The sequence below is a fragment of the Carya illinoinensis genome, chromosome 9, assembly GCF_018687715.1.
Source record: "Carya illinoinensis cultivar Pawnee chromosome 9, C.illinoinensisPawnee_v1, whole genome shotgun sequence".
Classification (NCBI taxonomy): Eukaryota; Viridiplantae; Streptophyta; class Magnoliopsida; order Fagales; family Juglandaceae; genus Carya; species Carya illinoinensis.
The window spans coordinates 41,983,181-42,006,528 of NC_056760.1; the positions used below are offsets into that span (position 1 = coordinate 41,983,181).

General features: G+C 35.0%; 2 protein-coding genes, 1 long non-coding RNA gene and 1 other non-coding gene across 7 annotated transcripts; 3 read left to right on the top strand and 1 right to left on the bottom strand.

Annotated features, from left to right (window-relative positions):
• The first annotated feature begins 566 nt into the window (after positions 1-566).
• Positions 567-3,201, top strand: LOC122275460 (selT-like protein). Its single transcript, XM_043084528.1, has 4 exons — positions 567-879; positions 1,033-1,106; positions 2,194-2,509; positions 2,709-3,201. Exons 1-4 carry the CDS (start codon positions 703-705, stop codon positions 2,826-2,828), a joined length of 687 nt encoding a protein of 228 aa, XP_042940462.1. The 5' UTR covers positions 567-702; the 3' UTR covers positions 2,829-3,201.
• A 936-nt stretch (positions 3,202-4,137) lies between these two features.
• Positions 4,138-16,493, bottom strand: LOC122275459. 4 transcript variants are annotated; one of them, XM_043084526.1, is made up of 24 exons: positions 16,294-16,491; positions 15,661-15,791; positions 14,979-15,063; positions 14,762-14,815; positions 14,260-14,351; positions 13,043-13,146; positions 11,829-11,904; positions 10,456-10,918; positions 9,710-10,042; positions 9,341-9,547; positions 9,154-9,252; positions 9,000-9,072; positions 8,042-8,169; positions 7,670-7,958; positions 7,352-7,584; positions 7,145-7,269; positions 6,750-6,867; positions 6,567-6,622; positions 6,370-6,463; positions 6,013-6,202; positions 5,804-5,875; positions 5,585-5,688; positions 5,426-5,488; positions 4,138-4,602 (listed from the first exon to the last, which is right to left on the bottom strand). In XM_043084526.1, the coding sequence occupies exons 1-24, from the start codon at positions 16,336-16,338 to the stop codon at positions 4,495-4,497; spliced, it is 3,342 nt and encodes a 1,113-aa protein (XP_042940460.1). In that variant the 5' UTR covers positions 16,339-16,491; the 3' UTR covers positions 4,138-4,494. The 4 variants fall into 4 exon arrangements, 2 of the variants coding, with proteins under 2 accessions (XP_042940460.1, XP_042940461.1); XR_006228552.1 differs by having other exon boundaries at positions 4,522-4,602; positions 5,585-5,683; positions 16,294-16,493; XM_043084527.1 differs by lacking the exon at positions 4,138-4,602 and adding an exon at positions 4,671-4,740 and having other exon boundaries at positions 16,294-16,492.
• A 115-nt stretch (positions 16,494-16,608) lies between these two features.
• On the top strand, positions 16,609-16,681 carry TRNAA-AGC. The gene has a single exon. It is a non-coding gene; the product is annotated as a tRNA-Ala (tRNA).
• Positions 16,682-20,443: 3,762 nt separating this feature from the next.
• Positions 20,444-21,910, top strand: LOC122277573. The gene is made up of 2 exons (XR_006229033.1): positions 20,444-21,447; positions 21,625-21,910. It is a non-coding gene; the product is annotated as an uncharacterized LOC122277573 (long non-coding RNA).
• The last annotated feature ends 1,438 nt before the right edge of the window (positions 21,911-23,348 follow it).

Here is a 23,348-nt window from a genome sequence, read left to right on the forward strand (position 1 = left end):
ATAAATAGAAAAATAAAAAATAAAAGGAGAAGAAGAAAACAGGAACCGAAGTAATATATTAATATCCATATATGCACAAAAAACAACAACAATAATCAATAAATATATTTTAAAACTAAAAACAAAATTTTATTAAAACGAGAAAGAAAATAATATGAAAACGAAGAGTTTTAAAGAGATTAAGATATCAAATAGGTGACTAGAAATAGCTTATTAAGAATTTAAGAGGATGAATTTTTCCTAGTAAAATGGGTGAGGAGGTTATATCTTGAACGACATTGTCTAAACTGCAACAATAAAAATTGCCGTTTTGAGCTACAAAAACTTTTAAACCTCGTTTGGTTAATTGTTTTGCCGTTTTGGGTTACAAAAACTTTTAAGTCTCGTTTCCTTATACAATTAAGATAAAATGAAATATTTTGTTAAAAGTAAAATAAAATATTATTATAATATAAATTTGTTATATTAATTTTATTTAAAATTTAAAAAAAATAAATTATTTATTATATTTTATATAAATTAAAAAAAAAATTATAAAAATGAGATGAAATTGCATTGTTTAGATTGGAGGAAATAAACGGGCCGTTCCTTGCAATACCCAAGACTTTATTGCCCTTTCACTTCACCTGAAAATTCCGTTGTCCTCGATCTCCTTTCTGTTTCTCTTTCTGTATCTGCTGTGTTCGTGGGCGAGGCATTCAAATGGATCGAGCTCAGATGCTTCTGTTGGGTCTTCCGATTTTCCTGTTGTGTACAGACATCATAAACCTCTTCACGCCCCCACCTCCCAAACCCACCCATCATCATCATCCTCAATCTCATCACCAGCCCAAACCCCAACCGGTTCTCCACCAACAACCCCTTGATTTCCCAACTCAGGTCTCCCAGTATTATCTAATTTATTATATATATATATATATATATATATATATATGTGCGTGGATATATGTATAATGTATGTATTTGATTATTTATGTAATTTTATGTGCGTATAATATTCTATGTATTTAACACGGTTTCGGTGAAACGCAGAAACCAAGCGGCCCTGGAGGTATTGGCCTGGGAAGTAACGTCAACATCAACTTCTGCTCTTCCTGTTCTTACAGGTTTTCCCAAATTTTCTTGTCTATTGTTTAATTGGGTCGAGCTCTTGCTGACCGTGATCTTTTGTTTGATTACTTTTGTTCAGTAATAGGTTATAGTTGCAATAATGTGTGCATTTTTCTTTGGTGATTTTTGTAGCCAATTTGTTGATGTTGGAAAAGGAAATTGAAAAGGAATAGTATAATATTTTAAATTTAATATTGTTCATGTGTATCTCATGGATTGCCAAAAGTCAAGTACGAATTGTGGAATAATTGGGCTAATTGTTGCTAAATTTTGTATGTGTTGTGGGACGTACTATTATTAGTCAGAAAGTTACATTTTGATCTTTTTCCCCGGTTAAACCCTTCGAACCCTTGGTCGATAAACTTTATTAGAATTTTCAAGTTCAGGTAGTAGAATCTTTCTTTATTTTCTGAGTATAAGTAAGTTTACATGGGCAACTCTTACATGAGCAACCTTGAGGGGTAGCTCAGTTGGTCAGGCGTTGGGTTTGCTCCCCAATGGTCACCAGTTCTAGCCCTCTCAAGACCACTAGAGGTTTACTTGGCTGTTAACTTCAGGGCCCCATGGGATTAATCGAGATGTGCGCAAGCTGGCCCGGACATCCACGGATATAAAATAAAAAATAAAAAATAAAATACTCTTTCATTTATTCTTCTTTCCATGATGTTCAGCCCTCTCATTTCTCACCTACAATTCAATCTTAGAAACTGATCTTGTCCTCAGTCCTATTTTGACAATTTCAATCATGGATTAGACTTGATAATCGTCATCGGGGTCGTTTCCATCTTTTTCATATGATTTTGACTTGAAGTTTATCATTTTTCAATCTATTGCTTGTGGCAATGGGTGCATATGAGCCCATGACGTCAGCTCTCCATGGTGATCTTTGATATTCACCTGGTCAAGTAATCTATTCCTATCAGTAATTTTTTTACATGGTGTTTCAGAAACTTTTGAATTGCATCAATCCTTATTTTGTTTCATGTTTAAAATTTGGATATTTACTTTCGAAGATAATTGGTGTTATCTTTTGCTTTTATCTTTTTCTTTCTATACTCACATCTAAATTGTTGGTTGTGCCAGAGGAAATGCAGTAACAATGAAAAATATGCTCGAAACAGCATTTCCTGGCATCAATGTTTTTCTAGCAAACCACCCACCTCCACTTCCAAAACGCCTACTAAGCAAAGTGGTACCAGTTTTTCAGTTTGGAATCATTGGGATAATAGTGGCAGGTGAACAGATTTTTCCCAGGCTGGGTATGATGCCACCTCCTTGGTACTATTCCATGCGTGCAAATAGATTTGGAAGCATTGCAAGCACTTGGCTTCTGGGGAACTTCTTCCAATCCTTCCTGCAGAGTTCTGGTGCTTTTGAAGTATATTGTAATGGTGAACTGGTAAAAGCCCATCTTGCAATAAACTTCATACAGGCTTTTAGTCAACAAAACATCCTTTCATTAATCCCCTTTTTGTAGTGACCTAAATTTTGGGTCTGGGTACAGGAAACATGTAGAATATTCTTGGTGAGGGTAGCATATAAAAAAATACTCTTCAACTCGTGTGCTTCTCATCATATTATCTTTATGGACTTTGTAGGTTTTCTCTAAGCTGCAGGAGCATAGATTCCCTAGCGAGATTGAGCTGAGAGAGCTTGTTGGCCGAAAACTCTCAAATTCAAGAATTGTAGATGGCGTTGGTGGAGCTCTCTGGTCCTAAGCTCTCTGTGAAGGATGAAGTTTGCTATATAAGAGGCAAAAATTGTGGATGGCGTTGGTGGAGCTCTCTGGTCCTAAGCGCTCTGTGATGGATGAAGTTTACTATATAAGAGGCGAAAATTTGCAGTCTGATACTGACAGGCACTTGTGGGCATGTTGTCACAGTGAACTATCACTCTAAGTAACGTTTCTCATAATCATGTGGCGGTTAATTGGGACACCCTACACAAGAGATGATGATTTTCTTTTCTTTTCCTTTTAGAAGAATCTGCTTCCTGTCATCATGAAGGCAAGGCAATTCATTTACGTTAACTTCCAGGTCTTTTTTATACATGAATACATTAGTTCTTGCTGGCATTTGGTTTGCCACACAATGGTACTTCCATAAAGGCAGTTCTTTGACCTTGGCATACGTAACGTGGCACTTATTATGCCATTACTTCATTCATGAGAGGCTTTAATGCTACAGGCATTGGTAGTTTTGTTTAGTGAGAAGTTATGGCTTTCGGCCTAACGGTTGGTTAACTTGGTACGGCTGAAAAAGTAGCAGCTCATTGCCAAACAGACGGGACTGCCCTTTTAAGTAGGATAAATATATTTATGAAGTGAGACTAGCAACGTTTAGTATTTAATGCTGGCTGAAAAATCTAAACAATAAATACTATAAGATCTATGTTATTTGTCTACCTCTCTTCCACAAGAAACTCTCAATTTTTTTTTTAAAAAAAAGAAAAAGGAAAAAGGGAATTTCAATGTTATAAGGCTAATACGAATGTAGCCTTTAATGCTAACAGATTCTGGTGCTAAGAGTGGTGGTGAGAGAGGTCATACTCGAAGGGTGGAGGCTGCAATGCTTAAAGAATTCGGGCACCTTCTACCTTGGTCGTAGAAACAGTTGCAATAAGAGAGATTTCAAGGCCTTTACACTTTACAAAAGTTCAAATTAGTGCAAAAACAGCAAGCTTCCTTCCTTTGAACCGAGTTTTCATCCCTTGCTGAGGAACTCAAATGCCTTCCTAATTAAGGAGATTCTAATGTAAATATCTTTGTTGGCTGTCTCTAATGTTTCACATGTTTTTCCTTTCCCGAAACACCAAGACCCAACAGGACAATAAAACAATAAAAAAAAACCTTGTATCAGTTTGATTAATTCTTCAATGAAGCGTCAAACCAGCAAAATGTAATTAAATTATAGGTGGTAATTAGATTCTTTTGTTTTTTTTGGCTGAATAGGTGATAATTAGATTCATTTACACACATCTTGCTTGCTATGCCGCCAAGCTCTAATGCCCAAAACCATGCAAAACCAATAACACAAAGTTGGCTGCTTCTACCTCATGAAATCATTTATCAATTTACTTTATATATTCGGTCCTGTACCATGAATAGAATAATTAAAAAAAAAAACAGTCTTGTTATCCAATGTCTGGAAAAGATTTATATGAATATCCCAAAGTTATATAACTTACAGAAAAGACCATGGATACTATTGCCTGTCATCTGGATTACAAGCACTAGATCATATTCTTAATTGAAGGCCGATTGCTGATCTCTCAGAATAACCACTGCCTTTCTGGGAATCATCCAGGGTCCATTCTGGCCCCGGACACAAAGTAGAACACACTGCATAAATTTAAAGAACATGCGGATGAAGCTAGTGTTTCATTTCATATATGCCACCATTTTCGAGCCTCCATGGTCTTTACAAGCTCATTTGCCAATGATGCAAAGTCTTCAGCTCCACTTTGTAGCTCTGCTGTGCGTCTGCTGATTCTCTGATGCAAATAACAAGATTGCTAAGTTCAGGAGCCAATCAAGGCGTGCTTATAAAGATAAATCATATAAGGACGACTTCAGATGGAAGTACATGAAGATGCTCCTTATCTTCTCTCCTCTCTCGTTTTTCCCCAAACCTAGAATAATATATAATCAGCCACAGTAGAATGAGAGCACCATACCTATACCTCCTTGATGGGAAAGAGAGATACTAATTAGGCTAAGGGCATGTTTGGGAAACGATGCTCATCTCATCTCATAATTTCTCATAATTTTCTTCCCAAACATCACTCAAACGCAAACACTTTCTAATTTTAAATATTAAACTTTTCCATTTAATTATTACTTAATTATTACAACTTCTCCAAACTTCCAAACAAAACACAAAAACTAATACTAACTTTTTAAATTTCAAAACAATAATAATATTAAGAAATTATATTCCAACAATATTTTAACTTTATAATATTTTTATTTAACTTTTTCTCCCTCCTTCCCCAAAACCCAATAAAACATCGTAACTCAAATCATTTTACTACTATTCACAAAATTCTCATCTCATCTCATTCCCCAAGTATCCCCTACTAGATCATTGATAAAACGTTTATATCCATATTGTATTGGTGTCTAATCAATCTTGGGTTTACCTATAAAAACAAAATATATCCATATTGTATTGGTATGAACTGCCATTATTTTCTCCATTTTTTAAAGGCTCTTGTTCGGATCTCCCCACTTTTCCTAGGAAAGGAATCCAAGTATAAAGAAATAAATCCAAGCCAGATTCTAAATGAGTTCTCATCAAAATACTCGAAGGACAACCTCCAATTTTTCCTGCCGCAGTAGGAGCTTATCTTTTGCATGTGCAGCCACCGAAGAAGCATCCTGAAATCCATCACCACATTAGATAACAAATCCATCCAGTGAGCTGTTAAAATATGGAAAAGACAAGCATTTAAACTAAAAGCATCATGAGATTACCCCAGCTTTTCTGTATGTAGCAACAATTTCTTCAGGGGTTCTAATTCTGGGTTTTGTATCATCAGTTCCACCTTGAAATAGTCTTTCCCTCTCTGTCCCCTGCTCTGTAGGTGAAACACAATGTTATTCATCAAATTGTATGAGTGAAATAAATTAGTTTCTTTCTTTCTTTTGATAGTTTAAAACACATATTAGTTAAAATTAGACAACCTGATTTACCTGTCTTTATATTCATAGAATCATGGGATGAAGTAGAAGCCGTGGGTATAGGTTCATCTATTTCGATGTCATCTGTACCAAAAGCATGTAGCGAGAAAAAAATTCAACAGCAAAAGTTTAGCCAAGAAAAAAATCCAACATCAAATAACAAATCAAAATAAGACAAAAAGGGAGGAAAAGAATGCAGAGATAGGCAGACAAATCAGAACCTATGTTAAGCTCCAGTTCTTCCTGATTATCTGTAACAACTGGACATGGGTCTGAGAATGGTGACTTTGAAAATATGGCCTCCAATTGAGTGAAATTAAAGTTAGGAGGTATGGTGATATCCTCAGAATGGACCATTTTCACCCCTTTAAGACCCTTGATGATACCACCAAGAATTCTAGGTTGGATAATCTGTAGCAAATCGAAAAGCTTCAGCAAAACATCAATATCTTTTCTTTTCTTTTCTTTTCTTTTCTTTTCTTTTCTTCTCTTTCTTTTTTTTTTTTTTTTAGGTGACAGGTAAGGAACATCAATATCTTCAGATGAAAAATCTATAAAAAAGAATTATCTCTTCAAACCTGCTTTTTCTTCTGAGTTGAAGAGAAACTAAGGGCAGCATCTGCAGCAGCTGCAATAACTTTATCGTGGAGACAAGGTAATGATTCTGGAATCCTAGAAAAACCAAAGCAGTCCCTTTTAAAAATCTATCTATTTTTTTTAATAAATATTCAATGATCTTCACGTATTCATTATGATATTATATTCACAAACATACCTGAAATCATTTTCAGTAGCTAATAAAGAGACAAACGCCAATTCACAGCCACTTGCCTGTAGAAGTTCCTCAATATCAGAAAATTCAATAATCACTATACCACTAAACTTGCAGACTCAAAAAACTAAGAGGAATTAAATTAAATATTAAATTAACACACCAACCCCATCAAGGAGACAGTACCAGTGTAATTTGCCCATTATCAGAAGAACTCATTGCCTTGTCCATGTTTGCCTTAAAATTCCACCTTAAAATTGACATCAAGGAGCTTTCTTTCACCAATTCCAAATCTGGCAAAGATCTGCCAAAAGAAAATAATTGCTGGCATGCTTATTTGGTGGTTAGTGATCCTAGCTGGATTTGCTATCATAACAATAGTGAAGAGAGAATTCTCTAGCAACATCTTATTTTGATGGACCAACAAAATAAACTAATTTGGTGTATTTGGTTTGCACCAAAATTAGTTAATCGATGAAGTTTTACTTATAAAAAACAGTGCATGCCCTATAATCTATAAGTACCATATAGATAATTATTCTACCGAGGGAGGAACAAAAAGGAAGAAAAAAAGCACTTACCTTATTTCAATCACTCCTGTCTGAAACAGCAAGACCAGTCCACAAAATTTTTCCTCTTTCTTTAAAGTTGTTGTCCAACAGCAACATTTTGCATGTTTCACCTTTCTAATGGCTTTATTATTTCCCTAACAGAAAATATCCTTTTAGCTTGCAAACAGAAGATCCTTCATACTCTAAGGTAAAAATAAATAAGGGACATAGGAGCACCTGAATCACAGATTTTGTAGAGTACAAGTGCAAGGAATCCTCACAACAAAGCAAAAGAACCGAATCCAACAATCTTTCCTCAGAGGATGCAGTTGCTGAAGAGTGTGGTTCACCCTCAAGTGAATTTACTCGAACTGTAGTACCATCGGGCATGGGTTCATTCTTCATGGGAATATCCTCATGGGACTCCGGCTGTGTTTCATTAGAGGTTTCAGAGACGGACATACTGACCGCTGGAGTGCAAAAACTCTCAGAATTTAAAATAAGTGAAACCAAAATTTGAAGATATCTATTGCTTCTAGAAGAACTTGTACTTGCCTATAACATACATTGAAATCGCAACTGATTCCTTTTTCAAGTTCCATGGCCGAGTGTTGATAGTGTTACCAGTACCACTGTCAATCACATTAATCTTCGCATCCTTTGTTAAGACAAACATTACTTCTGCTGCAGGGTTGGGTGGGATTTTCATTTCGGAGTGCTTTGGGCTTTTGACAATCCCATCAGTATATCTCAGTTCTTTCCAAGTTATTGAAATGATTGGAGAGCTAGAAAGACCATCTTTCCAGAACAAAACTGATAATGAACTTGTGTCAAGCACTGCAATCTGAAACGCAAGCAATTGCCAAACTCATCACAAAAATGTTTTTGGAGAGATCTGAAATAAGTAAAGCAGAAGTTGTCACTCACACGACCACATTCAAATCCTACAGCAAGTTTAGACCCACAATTTGCAAAATGTAGTGCTTGCACTGAGGAACTAAGAAGAAAGAAAACAGCTCTACATTTAAGTCCTTTTCCTTGAGGCAAAATGTGAACTGCAAAACAAGTTTAATATTCTTAGTTAAAAAAAATAAGGCATTATTATATTTCAAAAAGGAGGTAAAGATATCCAGATACAGAAACTATAACATACTTCTGCAGCGAAGGGATAATGTAGATGAAGATTTTTTTTAATTGAACAAAAAAGTGGATGAAGAATAATACTCATACCACTAGATCAAATCAGCTGCATTTAACTATCTTAATTAATCTGGCTGGCAAATTAAGCATGGTAAGGAAAAGATTTGAAGTCTTAGTTTAGAGTTAAGCCTCGGAAACTGTCCACTCTTGCTTATAGAAGTTTCAGGGTAAATCAAGTCACAAGGATGGCTTTTCTTGTTTGTCTTTCAAACTCATGCTATTTAATCATCTTCATATTTTTAACTGCTCACATTCTGTAAGTGATTCTTCTAGTTTGTACTCAAACATGAGCATTATCTACGAATAAATTATATTTCAACGTCTAATTTTAAGCATATTGTACAAACTTCAAACTATTAATTTAGAAGCCCAACAACCCAATTTTTGACAACGAATCATTTTTCTTTAACCAGCATCATACAAGATCATCATTTCAAAACAAAAAAGGACGTTTCCAAAGTCTGTTCACTCTTAATATTTTTATATTCAACTTTACTCATAAAATACATATGATTATATGCTACTTATCGAATAAAAAAACCGTAGGCAGAATTATAATATTATTTCTGGCACAGTAAGTCATAACTCAAGCCAAACATGCACCAACTTGATAAATAAAAATAATGTACTATTTAGAAAAACATGGAGGTATGCCCCCCGTTAAGGAAAACTGGATATGGATCACCTTCATTTTTAGTCTCAGTGACAAAGTGGAAGTTTGTCCCATCTGAACGGCCTTTGAGGTCATAGAGACGAACCTAGACAAGTCAATGCAATCAGAAAATATATAGTCCAATGTTTCACGGCCTCAAATGGAGTATCCAGTAAAGAATTCTGACCAGACCACTTTCATTGCCAACAGCCAAACTTAAATTGGAGGAGCAGAAGTCCAACTTTGTCACTGGGTCACTTGAACCAGCCACTTTTATACCTTGCACCTACCAATCAAATTAGAAAATTTGATATAAAAAATGTCCTCCTTTCATAGGACAGTATATGATGGAAGTTATTTGATGGAACTCTAACCTCGCCTTCTATAAGACAGATAAAAGATAAGACTGGATATGTGGCATCCCATATCCCAATGGACCCATCAGAATAACCTGCTAAATACACTCTCTGAAGACCATTATCTTTAGTAATAGACGATTGACTGGCTACACCTCCGGTCAAGGGCCACCGTGCACCACTAACCAGGGTCTCTGTCGAGGCAAGTTTCCTAACCGAAGCTGCCTAAGAGAACAGTAAGAAGAAAAGTTAATTATAAACAAAATGAATAGTAAAATATAGGACAGGCAGACAAATATACAAGCCACTTGCTCTGGCAAAGATAACCTGCCAAATACAGTCTGTCAGCCTCATTTATCATTAGAAATAGACAATTGAATGTTATACCTCCAACAGAGCCTTTGAGGAGTCCCCTCCAGTGGGGAATTTACTTAGCTTTGCAACTGTCATGAGAGGATTAGATATCGGTACCACTGCAGGAAACTTCATGGCAGAGATGGATGGTCTTCTCTCTTGCTGTGAGACTAAGGCAGATAGACTAGCATCATCATAGAAATGTAGCTGCCCAGGGTTTGTCAACACAAAAAGATCAGCTTTCTGGTTACGCCCCATCGCCCCAGCATTTGACAATAAAAGCATGTCTGCAAAAGAGCCAGGAAGTGTAAGGTCTGCACGACCAACACATCTTAACGTCCCGGATGACCATTCAAGAGTTACAACCTGTAACAGAGAGAATTTTTAAAGAGCAGATTTCAGGATGCTATTATTTCAAACCAAAAAAGCACAAGTCCAACTCAGTAGTTGTTGGGATGAACTGACAACAACCAACAACAAAATCAACATTGTTAATCCACATTATAGGGCAAAGGTACCTATATAGAATAGATATTATAGGGTAAAGGTGTTAAATTTACTATTTAAACCAGTCAAGCTGAGACATAGCAGGACCAAAAATTATTTCCAATCCCTGGATAAAAGTAAAGAAATTAAACCAACACAAGATTGAAGTTTGTGAAAAAGTTTGCATACGGCACATTACTTTTTATCTCAGTCATATTATCATCAAATCTTTGTCATACATCTCTAGGCATTGAAGAATTAAAGAGAAGATTAAATAGCGATGGATAACAAACCGTCAAAACTTCTTCAGATCCTATTTCATCACCACCATATATAAAAAGATGGCCATCACAATCATTACGGGATCTTTGGTTTTTGGACCACTGTATGACGATGACAGGGAGTTTCCTTTCTGCAGATGATAATTGTAGCTTCACAATACTGTTTGGTGATGATATAGCTTGTTGACCTTTAATTGATGCAGTACGCGATATTTTCCAAAATAATATATCTCCATCAACGTATCCCACAGCCAGAATGGACCCATCGGAAGATGCCCAACAAAGAGCACTTATCTCCTTTTCTCCTAAATGATCATCCAATGTATCATCTGGAAGATTTGTAATCACTTCATTTGAAGAAGAATCAACAACTCCATCCTTCAATTGGAGATCCTTACCACCTCCAACAAAGAGAATTTGACCTTCAGAAACATCCCAAAGAATAATCAACCCATGCTGATATGCAATCAATACTCTGAAAAAAAAAAAAGATGGAAAAACATAGCAATAAGTCCAAATAGACAATACTGTAATATATATCAATATTTCTGTCATATCCTCAAGTACTGAGGATATAACTCCATCAATGTAGACTCACGTTATCAAGAAAGCGTTATGCCATGTGGATTAATGACTAGATATGTTCTTGGAAAAAAGAAGAAGAAGAAAATACAATGTAGAGCAGGACAAGTCTGAAGTTATATACTGTGCATATCACTATTGTCTGTCTAACTTTAATCATAAGAACATTCCTCTCCAATTTCCAAATACTTGCTTTACTCTCCCCCATGACATCAAAAAGATTGATATGCCGTTGCCTTTGAAGTACAGTTATGTCTAGATTGATTTAATCAACAACTCATTGCAAGAGATGGTAGTAGCTTTAGCTGCTAAAATGACAGTAATACATGTCTTATGAAATGAAAGGGATGATAATACAAAGGAGAAAACAGCCATGACTGTTTCACTCATCACTTATAGAAAAACATGGAAATTTAATTATGGCTGATTTTCACAGGATTTCTTTTTATATATATATATATATATATATAAATAAGTAATTTTCACAGGATTTCCAACCATTGATTTTCTGGTTTTCATGTGATTTCAAGCAATACCGCACATGAAGATTTTCTAATATGTCTGGATACACTCTTGAGAGAATTACTTAAGGAGAGCCATGGTTAACCAACGATTTAGACAAAAATCCTGCTTACGTTCGTTTATACCAATAAGAATATAGTACCACAATCCAAAAATACCATATTCCTGGATATGTTATTATATTACTTATATTCAAAGTAATTATTAAACAACCAAATCCCATTTCAAATTCAAATGCAAGAAAGTAAAGTGGAAAACGTTAAGTGCTTCTTGTATCTTGCCTATTCCCAGAAGAAGAGGGTTGAGGAAGAACTCCAACAATAGGTTGGTCACTAGGAAAGGGAAACCCAGCGACTTCTGATAAATAGAACAAAACAGTGCAGTAAAGAAACATTAAAGCAAGTTAAAACAGCAAAAATTTAATAAATAAAAGATATACAAGTCATTCTGACTAAAGAACTAAAACATCATATAAGAAACCATCATTTTATTACGTATCATGAAACTTTGGAAAGTTGGATCTAACTTATTTTAATGCACAAATGCATCTGCATATTTGCTCATAGCAGTTTGATCAAATCATAACAGTGTGTCACTCACTTGTCTACAAAAGCTCATTACATAAGCTCAAAGTAATAGGTGCTTGCCAACAGAAATGAATAGTTTCAATCAGCCAGTAGGAAGTTGTCTGTAACATTTTTTCTGACAATATAATGCTCTAAATTACTGTAGTATTTTATTTGCATTGCCATATGTATGCTTAATTGAGGTCACGTGTTAGTTCTAAGGGCCCGTTTGGGTACACAATTGTTCTCAGGTATTCTCAAATATTTCCTTTCCAAACATCACTCAAACACAAAACACTTTTCAATTTCAAATCTTCAACTCTTTCATCTAATAATTACCTAATCATTACAACTTCCCCAAAACTGCCGAACAAAACACAAAAAACAATACAACTTTTTTAAATTTCAAAATAAAAATAATATTAAAATATCATATTCAAACAATTTTTTAACTTTATAATATTTTTATTCTACTATTTCTCTCTTCTTTTCCAAAACCCAATAAAACATCTTAACTCAAACTATTTCACTACTATTCACAAACTATTCACTACTATTTACAGATATTCTGAGATACTTTTAGTATCCAAACGGGCCCCAAGTTAACTAGAAACAGTATTTTTAACTATACATGAGGCAGTAACACGTGGTACTAAGTCCAAGGATGTGAGTCAAGTTAAATAGATTTAACTTGTAATTTAAAAAAAAAAAAAAGCATATCATCCGAAGAAGATTTTAATTGAAAAAATAAAAAAATGATCACATTGCTGAACTCAGCAATGACAGATTGGGAAAGGTTTCTTTCAACTTGAGTTAACTTTCATGTCCTCTACAATAAATTAAGTACCTTGTCCAAAGAAAAGTATGCACAAGGAAAGTACTAGCTGATTTGGTAAATCAACTGGTCGAAAAGTGCTAGTAAGAAATACCACTTATAGAATTTGCAGAGATGTGATACGGCAACTGTAAAAGTTTTTCATCTTCGGCATCAAACTTAATGACAGACATCAAACCATACTCATCACCAACATACCTGCATGTTGTAAAAGAGTAAACATGCAACAAAGTTAATGTCAAATACACAGTTCCATTCAAAGCAAAGTAGCAGCTGATTAAGATGAGCCTTTACAATTTAATTTGTTTTCAGTAATGGAAACACATAAGAAGAGGATGGGAGGTTTTCTTTAGAAACATGCTATTGAAGTGGGTAATAAGTCTCAAGTCAAATCTTGACACAACACAAGTTGCCGTGATCAAAGTCTCAAAGACATTTCCAGCAATATTTGAGATCGCACAGACAAAGGATGCTTCATTAGCTGAGCTCTTGGATTTCCCTAGTGGCTCCCTCAATGGAATGCTGGTTTCATGAAAGTTACACAAGATTGGGAGTTGGATGTCATCAATGAGTTTTTTGCGTTATTGTATTCTACAAGAGTGACAGTGAGAACAATAGTTGTGATCAGTTGGAGCCCCTCCAAGAAAGGTAGATTCACGGTAAGATCATTCTATCAGATCCTAACTAGCCAAGGCATGAATGTCTTTCCATGGAGGAAGATACGGAAGACTAAAGCTCCTCTGAAAGCAGCTTTTTTTTGGTCTTGGCAGCTTCTTTAGGAAAGATCCTTACAATAGACAACCTAAGAAAACACTGAATCATGGCATTGGATTGGTGTTGCATGTGCAAGAAGAAGAGGAAAAGGGTACATCATCTGCTTCTACACTGTGAGGTGGCCAGGAACATGTGGAATGACTTTTTTGCAGGATTGGGATTGTCATGGCTCATGCCTAGAAGGCTGGTGGACTTTCTAGCAAGTTCGAGAGGCCTCCAAGGCAATTCACAAGTGGCAGCAATCTGAAAGATGGCTCCTATATGTATGTGTTGGTACATTTGGAGGGAGAGAAATGATAGATGCTTTCAAGATTGCAAGAGGACAATGAATGAGCTCGAAGCTTTCTTTTTAAAAAAATTTTTCCTTTCAGTGGGGTTGATAGATTTTAATGGGCTAAATGTCCATGAATTTCTTGTTTCAGTTGTAAATCCTAATTTGGTAAACTCATGTATGCATCTTGTGTACTTTTCCATTCTTATTATCTTATGAAAAAAACTTCTTGATTACCTATCCAAAAAAAAAATTCAGCAACTTACATAAAGTAGGAGCCACTGATCACGGAAAAAGCAGTTATATTGGATGTCCACTGCAAACAACCAACTATACGCCTGCTCTCGAGATTCCAAACCTGCCAAGAATAATTAAGATATCAACCAATATAATGTATCAACAGCAATTCTAAGTGAAAGCACCTCCCAAGCGTTTAACTGCAATTCCGAAGTCAACTTTCTTGCTACATCAACTATCACCTACATACATTGAATTGAAGGATTTGTATGCTATGTTTTAATTATTCTGCTATATGATTACCAGGACAAATGTACATGGATAAGAACCAATAATGAACACCACCACCCGTGCTAAATGCTTAATGAAGAGACATTTGATGTTGATTACCATTGACAAGGATATTAAGGAGACAATATAAAAACTCGACAAAGTTCTCTTGTTATTCTTCAATAACACCAAATGCTAAAGTCATGCTCGAAAAATAAAAAATAAAAAATAGGGATCATGCAGTTGATTCAGATTCACTACCTGAATATCATTGTCATTTGAAATGCTGACTAAATAACCCTGGTTTTGTAGAAACTGCCAAAGCATACTAAGTATTAATCTGCTGCTAAAATAAAATGAGGAAAGAAATAAAAAATCTGAAGTTCATAGAGGTGAAAGGGTTGTTAATGTTCCCAAAGCCGCTAAATTTGATATTGCTTGAATACTTTGAATCAACTTGATTAATGCAGGTACATACCTCTATGTTCTTGTAAGGCAATTGCTTCGGAGATATAAGAAGTCCTTCAATACCATCTCCACCAATAACTTTAATTCGCCCATCCCTACAGTAACATCATAATCATAAGGACACGATGTTGTGAGCTGTATTCTCCATTTGTTGATTTTAAGTTGCTAAATGATGTAATAAGAATTCAAATGCCATTATAAATGACTCCTATATGGTAACCACTGCACACTGAGAAAATTGTGTGGCAAGATTAGATAGCCTGATAGGCTGAACCGCTTAGCAGTCCCACTGGCCAATGAACAGCTGCACTAGTGCAGGGGGTTGAATGGCATTCACATCCACATAACCTATTCAATGACACTTCCCTATTCTAAATTCTAGCAATATGCTCTGCAAGATATACATCTTGCCATATTTATTGCTGCATATCAATCTAGTTGACATTCCAAAAATTATTGACAGACAAACCACATTTGCCAAAAGAAATAATGACTAATGGAACTTCAAATATTCTGGTACAAAAAAGATAACATGCAATTAATTGAACAAAGACATGTAAAAAATTAGCATTCCCACTATGATGCGCAGGCCACTGGCTGATCCTAACTTCAAGCTTCAACTTCTATCATTACTACTAAAAGACAATATTTCAACTCCCTTTTTTTTATGTAAGTACAATATTTCAACTCACAGAGTCCCAATGGCCAAAAGGCGCTGAATCGGGTCGAAACCAAGAACCGATGCTGTGGACGGGACACCATAATGGATAGCAATTCGAGCATCCAAGTCTGCTGATGTCAAACCATCATGATGTGCTTTCCGCTATTTGTCAAAAAACAAGCAAACAAACATTTCTTCTCAATAATCGGTGGAGGCCCTGCTGTATCTCTATAAAAAATATTTGCTAAGAACATGACACCATGAAATAGGCGTGCATATAAGGCATCACAGAATGTGCATGCTTATGGTCAATGAAAAGAAAGCAAGCATGACCAATCGTCCCTGAACTGGACATCATTTACTATATTTCTATTACTTAAATTTTGTAACTAGTAGTCTACAACAGAACTTCAGCGCTCAAGAAAATCGGTTAACTAATAGATTAAAGAAATCATAGGAATATAACTTTGAAGCAAAAAAAAAAAAAAAAAAGGAATGCAGGGGCTCTGCCAAGCCAAATCTGGAGATTTTCATAGAAAAAGAAACGCAAGATCACCAAAATGGGGAAAAAGATTAAGAATTCGTAAATGAAGGTAGAAGAAGTAGTAAAGCAAAAACGGCAAAAGAGGGATAGTGGCCGGGGTGGCTTGTTGGAATCTCACACCTGATGATGGTTCACCGCCTTCTGTAACAATCGCTTCGCGAACATGGCGATTCTAAGCTTCAAAGATTTTGAGAGTTCGAATTGTTTCTCGTTGACGGAGAATCGGTGTTAGTAGTGAACATACCTATGCAAACATTTTGTGAGCTAATAATAAAACTTTATTTAGGTCCTGGTCTATGAAATGGAATAGGTATTTACGAGCCGTTGCTTTTTATCCTGATGTATCCTCTGCGGTTTGTCTTTTATACGTTTTCGTTAGCTTTTTAAATTTAATGCCATTTTAATTAAGTAATATAAACTATGTACACAACACAAGGGGATGTAGCTCAGATGGTAGAGCGCTCGCTTAGCATGCGAGAGGTACGGGGATCGATACCCCGCATCTCCATTTAAAACAACTTGTTATCCTTTCTTCTGATTTTTTTCCTGTGTAATTAGCTTTTGGGCCCCTTTCTGATGATTTTTTTTCCTGTGTAATTAGCTTTTGGGCCCCTTTCTGATGAGTAGTGTTACTCATGCTTAAATCAAAATACTTAAATGACCCACACCATAAGCACACGGAGATGAAATAACGATACCCCGCATCTCCATTTAAAACGACATGTTATCCTTTTCTTTTTCTTTTTCTTTTTCTTTTTTCTTTTTTCTTTTTTCTATTTAATTAGCTTTTGGGCCCCTTTCTGTGTTACTTAAGCTTAAATCAAAATACTTAAATGACCCACACCAAGCACGGAGATGAAATAATGACTTGGAAAAATCTTACTTATCATGTCTTACACCACAAACTAAAATGTAATTTTTTATTTTTATATTTCTATTAAAACACGCATGTATTAATGTGTTTGTATGATGAGTAGAATAAGTGTATGGTGTAGGTCCCATATTCCTTGGCATAATGCTATAGAGGTATCCACCTGGTGAATTTTAGTGCGATCTAATGATAAACTGCTGGAACATGCGCCATATAAAATCTCTATTGAAATGATTGCCGTAGAATGCTCGTCCCACGATGTCGAAAGGAAAAGACTATTAACTTCCGGAGATGCAAGACATAAGAGGTTTCTAAAACGCAATGGATCACGGTTGCTTGTGGAGTGACTTGAATTGGTCTTGGTGTACCTTTGAAAAGGCGCGCGAGTGGGGCGGCAGAAGCACTTTGGCAAGGCACCTAGTAGAAAATAATGGCTATATTGCGTAGATATATGCTCTAAAGTCTCTTTAGAAACAAAAAATAAATTCGCCAAAAACAAGTGAAATAAAAGCTAAACCGTATAGATGAAGAGAAATAAGTGGGAAAAGTCTGTCCCAGTGAGAATAGAGACCCACCACCGACTGTTGTGGCGCGTGGGTTTCACTATGCAACCAAAAGACAGATATATCTGCATATAAATCCTTTTCCAAGCCAATAAAAACGTCAGAAAATAGCTGGACTCTTCACTTAAGAGAGAGGCTAGGGGCTGGACCCGTGCTAAAAGAGAATTTACACCAAGTAAAAAATACAAGTGAGCGTAGGTTATCAAAGCCCATAACCTCCTCCCCAGTCCTCTCCTTTTCTTCCCTTTTCTCTCTCTCTCTCTCTCTCTCTCTCTCTCTCCCTCTCCGTCCACCCGTATATCTCTCTCCATCGAAGGTCTGATTTTCGACCCCACCCTCTCTCTCCCTCAAGCTCTCACTTTCTCTCTCACTCTTATAAGCGCTTAAAAAAATCTCCTTTCACAAATTAATTGGAGGAGGCAAATCATCCACAACATCATTAAGCAGTGGTTGAACTCTCTTATTTTCAAAGAGGGCTTCTACGGATCCGCAACTATAGTAGGAGCACACTTGCACACCATATGTGGCATCCTTCAAATTCAAAACGTGCGTTTGACAAATGGGGTCCTACGGTTTAGTTCTTCTACAGATCTGCAAAAGCCCTCATTCGTCGCCTGCGTGACAGCTTCCTCCGCCCAGCACCACCGACGACGCTGTCTCTCCGCACCAGAAACATCGAGCACAGTACTTCGTCTACACACAGCTGCCGGTCCTTGGCAAACCAAATAACAAAGCAGACGATCAGTTTTTTGAATCTGCAAAAACCCCCCTCCACTCCTTCTTCTCCAGCCGATACCGGCCCTGGCGGCCCCCACACATTCTACACTCAAACTTCAATATGTTTCTAATATCGTAAAATGTTTTGCCTAAAAGGCCAAAAAAAAAAAACCGACAATTCTCAATTCGTCTTCTTCATCGTCGCGCAACCCTCCCAAAAGAAACACACACATTAACGGTGTTTTTTCTCAATTACATGTAAACTTAAAACTCCTAATATTTCTCTGTTGAACCTTTCGACCCATGAGATTCTTCCTCTTAATAACCAACTGCTTGACCTCTGAATTCTGTAAAGAAAAAAAATCTGATTATTTATATTTCGGTCACTATTTTTCTTCTCTGTTTTGTTTTTCTTAAATTGATTAGCCGATTTCATTTCGAACTCAACAGAGAGGTTCTTTTCGAACTCAAATCAAGCACAATACTACTGAGGGAGGGAAAAGAAAGTGGGGGTCAATTTGGTCATTACACAGCTGACACGTAGGATGTGCCTCCGGCTGCTCCCAATATTTATTTATTTTTAAAAGCTGAGCCGCATGATACTGACGACAAGAAAAATGATAGGATTATTATCCTTTTACTACTTATTTACTATTCATTTTATATGTGATTTTTTTAATTTTTAATTTTATTTAATAGTTAAGAAAATGATTATTAGTAACATTATATTTTTTTAATTTTTTATTAATGGCTAAAGATGTTAAAAAATATTTAAAAATAATAATAATAAAAAATTTCTAATACCTTATAAATAATAAATGGATAATAATAAGATAATAAACCTACCACTACCCCTGACACAATGGTTTCCTTATTAATTTCTAAATATTTTCCGAGTCAAATTCAACTCCTTCTAAGTAGCTCTCCATAGCTTGATCACCTAACTCAATTATGATTTCTACATTTGAGATCAATACTCTCATCATACCGGTTCTTGAAAATTTGCTGGTATATCCTTGTACACAAATTTAGCACCCAACTTTTCACCTGAATAAATTATAACTTTCGTCTTCACAAGATCCAATGACTCCCTTAAAATTATCTTATGAACCAATTGGTATTTGAATCACTATTGGTTTAGCATTCAAATTTGTCACAAACAATCATGGGTTTTTTAAATCAATTTGGTTACCGCGAGATATAGCAAATGAGAATCATAACATCATATTCATAACTCGAATATCACAACAACATAAAGGATGAGAGAGAGAGATAGGGGACAAAAATCACACGGCTTGAGGAGAGAGAGAGAGAGAGAGAGAGAGAGAGAGAGAGAGAGAGAGAGAGAGAGATAATTTCTTCAGTAGACTTGAGGAGAGAGGAGAAAGAGAGAGATAGTGATTATCTACAATCGGTTTTATTTTTCTCTTAATAGAAAGTATACATGTCACATTATCATTAAACGGTATAAATCTCCACTTAACACACATCGGGTTAGAGTTTTTCTCCTCACTTAAAAAATGAAAGTAGTTCATGTTAGCCCGTGGTTGAATGTACAAGTAAATTTATAATAGAATAGTTTTCTCGGTAATAAAAATGTTTCCTCAACTTTATTCCAAACAAATAAAACTTCTCATCTCAATATATTTCATTTATTTATTAAAATATATTATTTTAATGCAAACATTAATTTAAATAACAAATATTTTTAAATGCTGTACGAGTTTATAATTTGGATATTCTCAAAAATAAATTTCTTTCATTTTATTTTAATATTCTTAATTATTAAGTATAAAAAACACACAACTCCATTAATAATTATTTTCTTGATTATTAAATAAAAAAATTAAAATAAACGAACGATAATTTTAAGAAACTTCACTAATACTTTCCTTATCAATGTTATCATCTATATATCTTATATTAATAAGTGCCAATAACTTAAGTTATAGAATTTTCGTCTAATATTTTTATTTTCAATTTTGTCCTTAACTTTATTCCAAAATTACGGACAGTTTTCTTTTATTTCTATTTTACCGACAGATATTTTAGTCTTTTTAGATTTATGATCTTTTTTCTTCTTCTCGACATTCACACCCATTTCTCACAAACCTCTCTCTCTCTTCACTTATTCCTCTTCACCGCCACACCCTCGCCTCTAGCAAAGCAAAACAGAGACACCACCGCCTCCATCAGTGAAGCACGGTTTCTCGCGTCGGATCTCTGACCCGTGGTTTGATCATCCATCCTCCTTTCCAATCTCAACCCCGCATGCCTCCGGTCTCAGCCCGACGAAGACGAAGATGGAGACAAAGGCAGAGAAATACCATCCTCCATCTGAATGAGAAATAGAGGTCGGTGAAGAAGAATACCGATGGATCTTCCCAAAGCTAAGTTTTTTTTCAATTTTTTTTTTCAAACAACGAATGTTTGAATGATTACTTTACTGAACCATCAAAATCGGAAGATTTTGTTCAATGTTTTTGGGTTTTTTTTTTTTTTTGGTGTGATGGACATCCGTATGATTTCGATTCCTTCTGTTGGGGTTATTTTCTGTGAGAAAATGATCTATCAGATCATACGCATATAAGCATATGTGGCTTTTATTCTGTTGAGTTTTTATTCAATATGGTTTTTATTCACTGTTTGGTAATTTGTTTTCCTGTTGCGTATATGCATATGATGTATATGATTGAGTCGTTTGCTTTGTGTTCGCTTTGTGGTAGTTGGCCTTCTATGGAAGCTCTGGTTTGGTAGTAGAGGAGCCCGTGTCATGCCGTGTTTAATCTAGGGCTCCAAACATTGGGTTTGAGTTTCATTTTCTAAAAGTTTTTATTTTTGTTTGTTGAACTTCAATTTCGAATTCAATCCTCTTTGTGTTTGGTTGTTTTTTACTCATGCATATGTGTATCACGAATTTTTTACTCATGCATATGAGTATCATGAACTTCATTTTGAACTGAGAGGACAAGAAGCAGAAATCATACCTACGAAATGCCCAAATTATCTCTCTCTGCACTTTTTTAATTTATGTATTATTTTCTTTATGGATTTGATGATATGTTCTGTGATTTTTGTTTGCAGGGCAAGGAGAATATTATTCCGATTGGTTCAAAGATCACAGTAATTTCAACTTCGTGCCTTGTTTTTTATGTATTTGTTTATCATAACCAGTGTTTCATTTGTTTGCTTAGGAAAGCCCAATGGGTTTTTTATTACTCTGCTTGATTGAAGTGTTTGGTAGAGTTAAAAATTTCTTGAAATGTTTAATTTTAAATTAATCTCACTGCCTTGTATCAGGATCACATGCGACAAGCTGGGGATGTTTGTTTCTCCCAAGTCTTCCGTGAGAATGGTAGGTTTTTAGTTTGAGGATTGGGTTTAACAGTTTGTTGTGATTGTATCCGAACATCTTGTGGTTTAGCCTTTTATCCGTGGTGGGAAGTAATATAGTTTGGGTGAGAGTTATTATGTGCTCTTGTTTTTACTATGGTGGGAAGATTAGCCGCTAAACGATAAAAAAAAAATCCATTCGTGTCACTAATTTGGTTGCTTATGGAAAATCATTGTTGCTAATTTGGTTTCTTATGGAATTGTGTTATTTTTCTTCGTCTCAAAGTTTGCTAATTTGGGTCTGTTAATTATGCCCCAAGGTTTTTAGTTTCTTACATTTGCTAGAATTATTGAGTGTGAAGTTTGGTGATAGTGGATATTAGCTCAACAAGATGATTCGTATGTTCTTTTAACCCATATGTTACTCTGTTTCTTAAAAGCAATGGGACACAGAATTACTTCACATATCTTGCTTTTTTATTTTGGGTTAAATTCATGCTTAATTTAAATCCTATTAATGATAGAATTCATGAAGTCCATTTCTTTAGTGTCTTGGAAATGAGGAATCATAATTCTTGGAGATTTCAAATCATTTGACTTTCTTTTTTCATCTTGGACCTTTCATCCTTTTTTTTTGCAATACATGATGGGATATTGGAATAAAAATAGACAAAAATGTATCATTTTTCGCATTTGAAATAGTGGGTTTGGACTTTTGGACGCACGATCACATCACATGGCCTCCTTTTGTCGTTATTGAATTCAACAAAGTAAAGGTAAAAATCTAGATTTTTTTTGTTTGTATTTATTTTAGACATGAGTGCAAGAGTTGGTGATGACTTTCAAAGAAAAATACAAATGTTTTAGCAAATGGGAGATCACATATATGTTAATTATTTTCGGATGTTACCATATATAGATTAAAATATTTTTTTCTTATAGTATCAGATGAGAGAATTAAAAAAATAAAAAATAAAATTGCATGTGCTCCCGCATATATATATAATTTTAAATATAAATCCATCATTCAATATACTACATATCATCTATTTTTTTAATTTTTTAATTTTTTATTAAATTTTTAGTATATGAATAATAAATAAAAAAATTAAATTAATTTTAAAAAATAAATCTAAAAAAATTTAAAAAAACATTTAAAAAATAAAAATATAAAATATGTAGTGCACGAGACTCATTGTATGATCACCGATATAAAAGAATGTTGAAATCAAATCTTGAAGTGATCAAGAGTGGATGCAGAGGTTGAGACAGAGGAGGGATACAAAAATAGTTGGGGGACCTACATCTTGAAACGTGATAAAGTTTGAAATTAAGCAAACAATGATTCAGACAAATATCAATCATCAAAATAGACAAAATAAATATATAAATAAATAGTAGATTAGGATAATTATTTCTTTATTAATTCTTTATTAAATAGAGTGAGCTAGACAGACACAAACCAGTAAGATGATGTCACCCTCTACAGTTCCCACGTCTTTCCTCTAAAATCTTCCGAGACTTTCACTTTTGCATTATTGATATGCCTGTGCTCGAGATCATAAAAGATATATTCTTCATGCATGCCTTTTAACTTTTTCTTTTCTTGAAAAAGTCTTTCGAAGAAGGCAAGGGATAAGGTTTTAAAGGGAATATAAATCAAAAGGTGCGACGTGTTAGGTGCATCATTG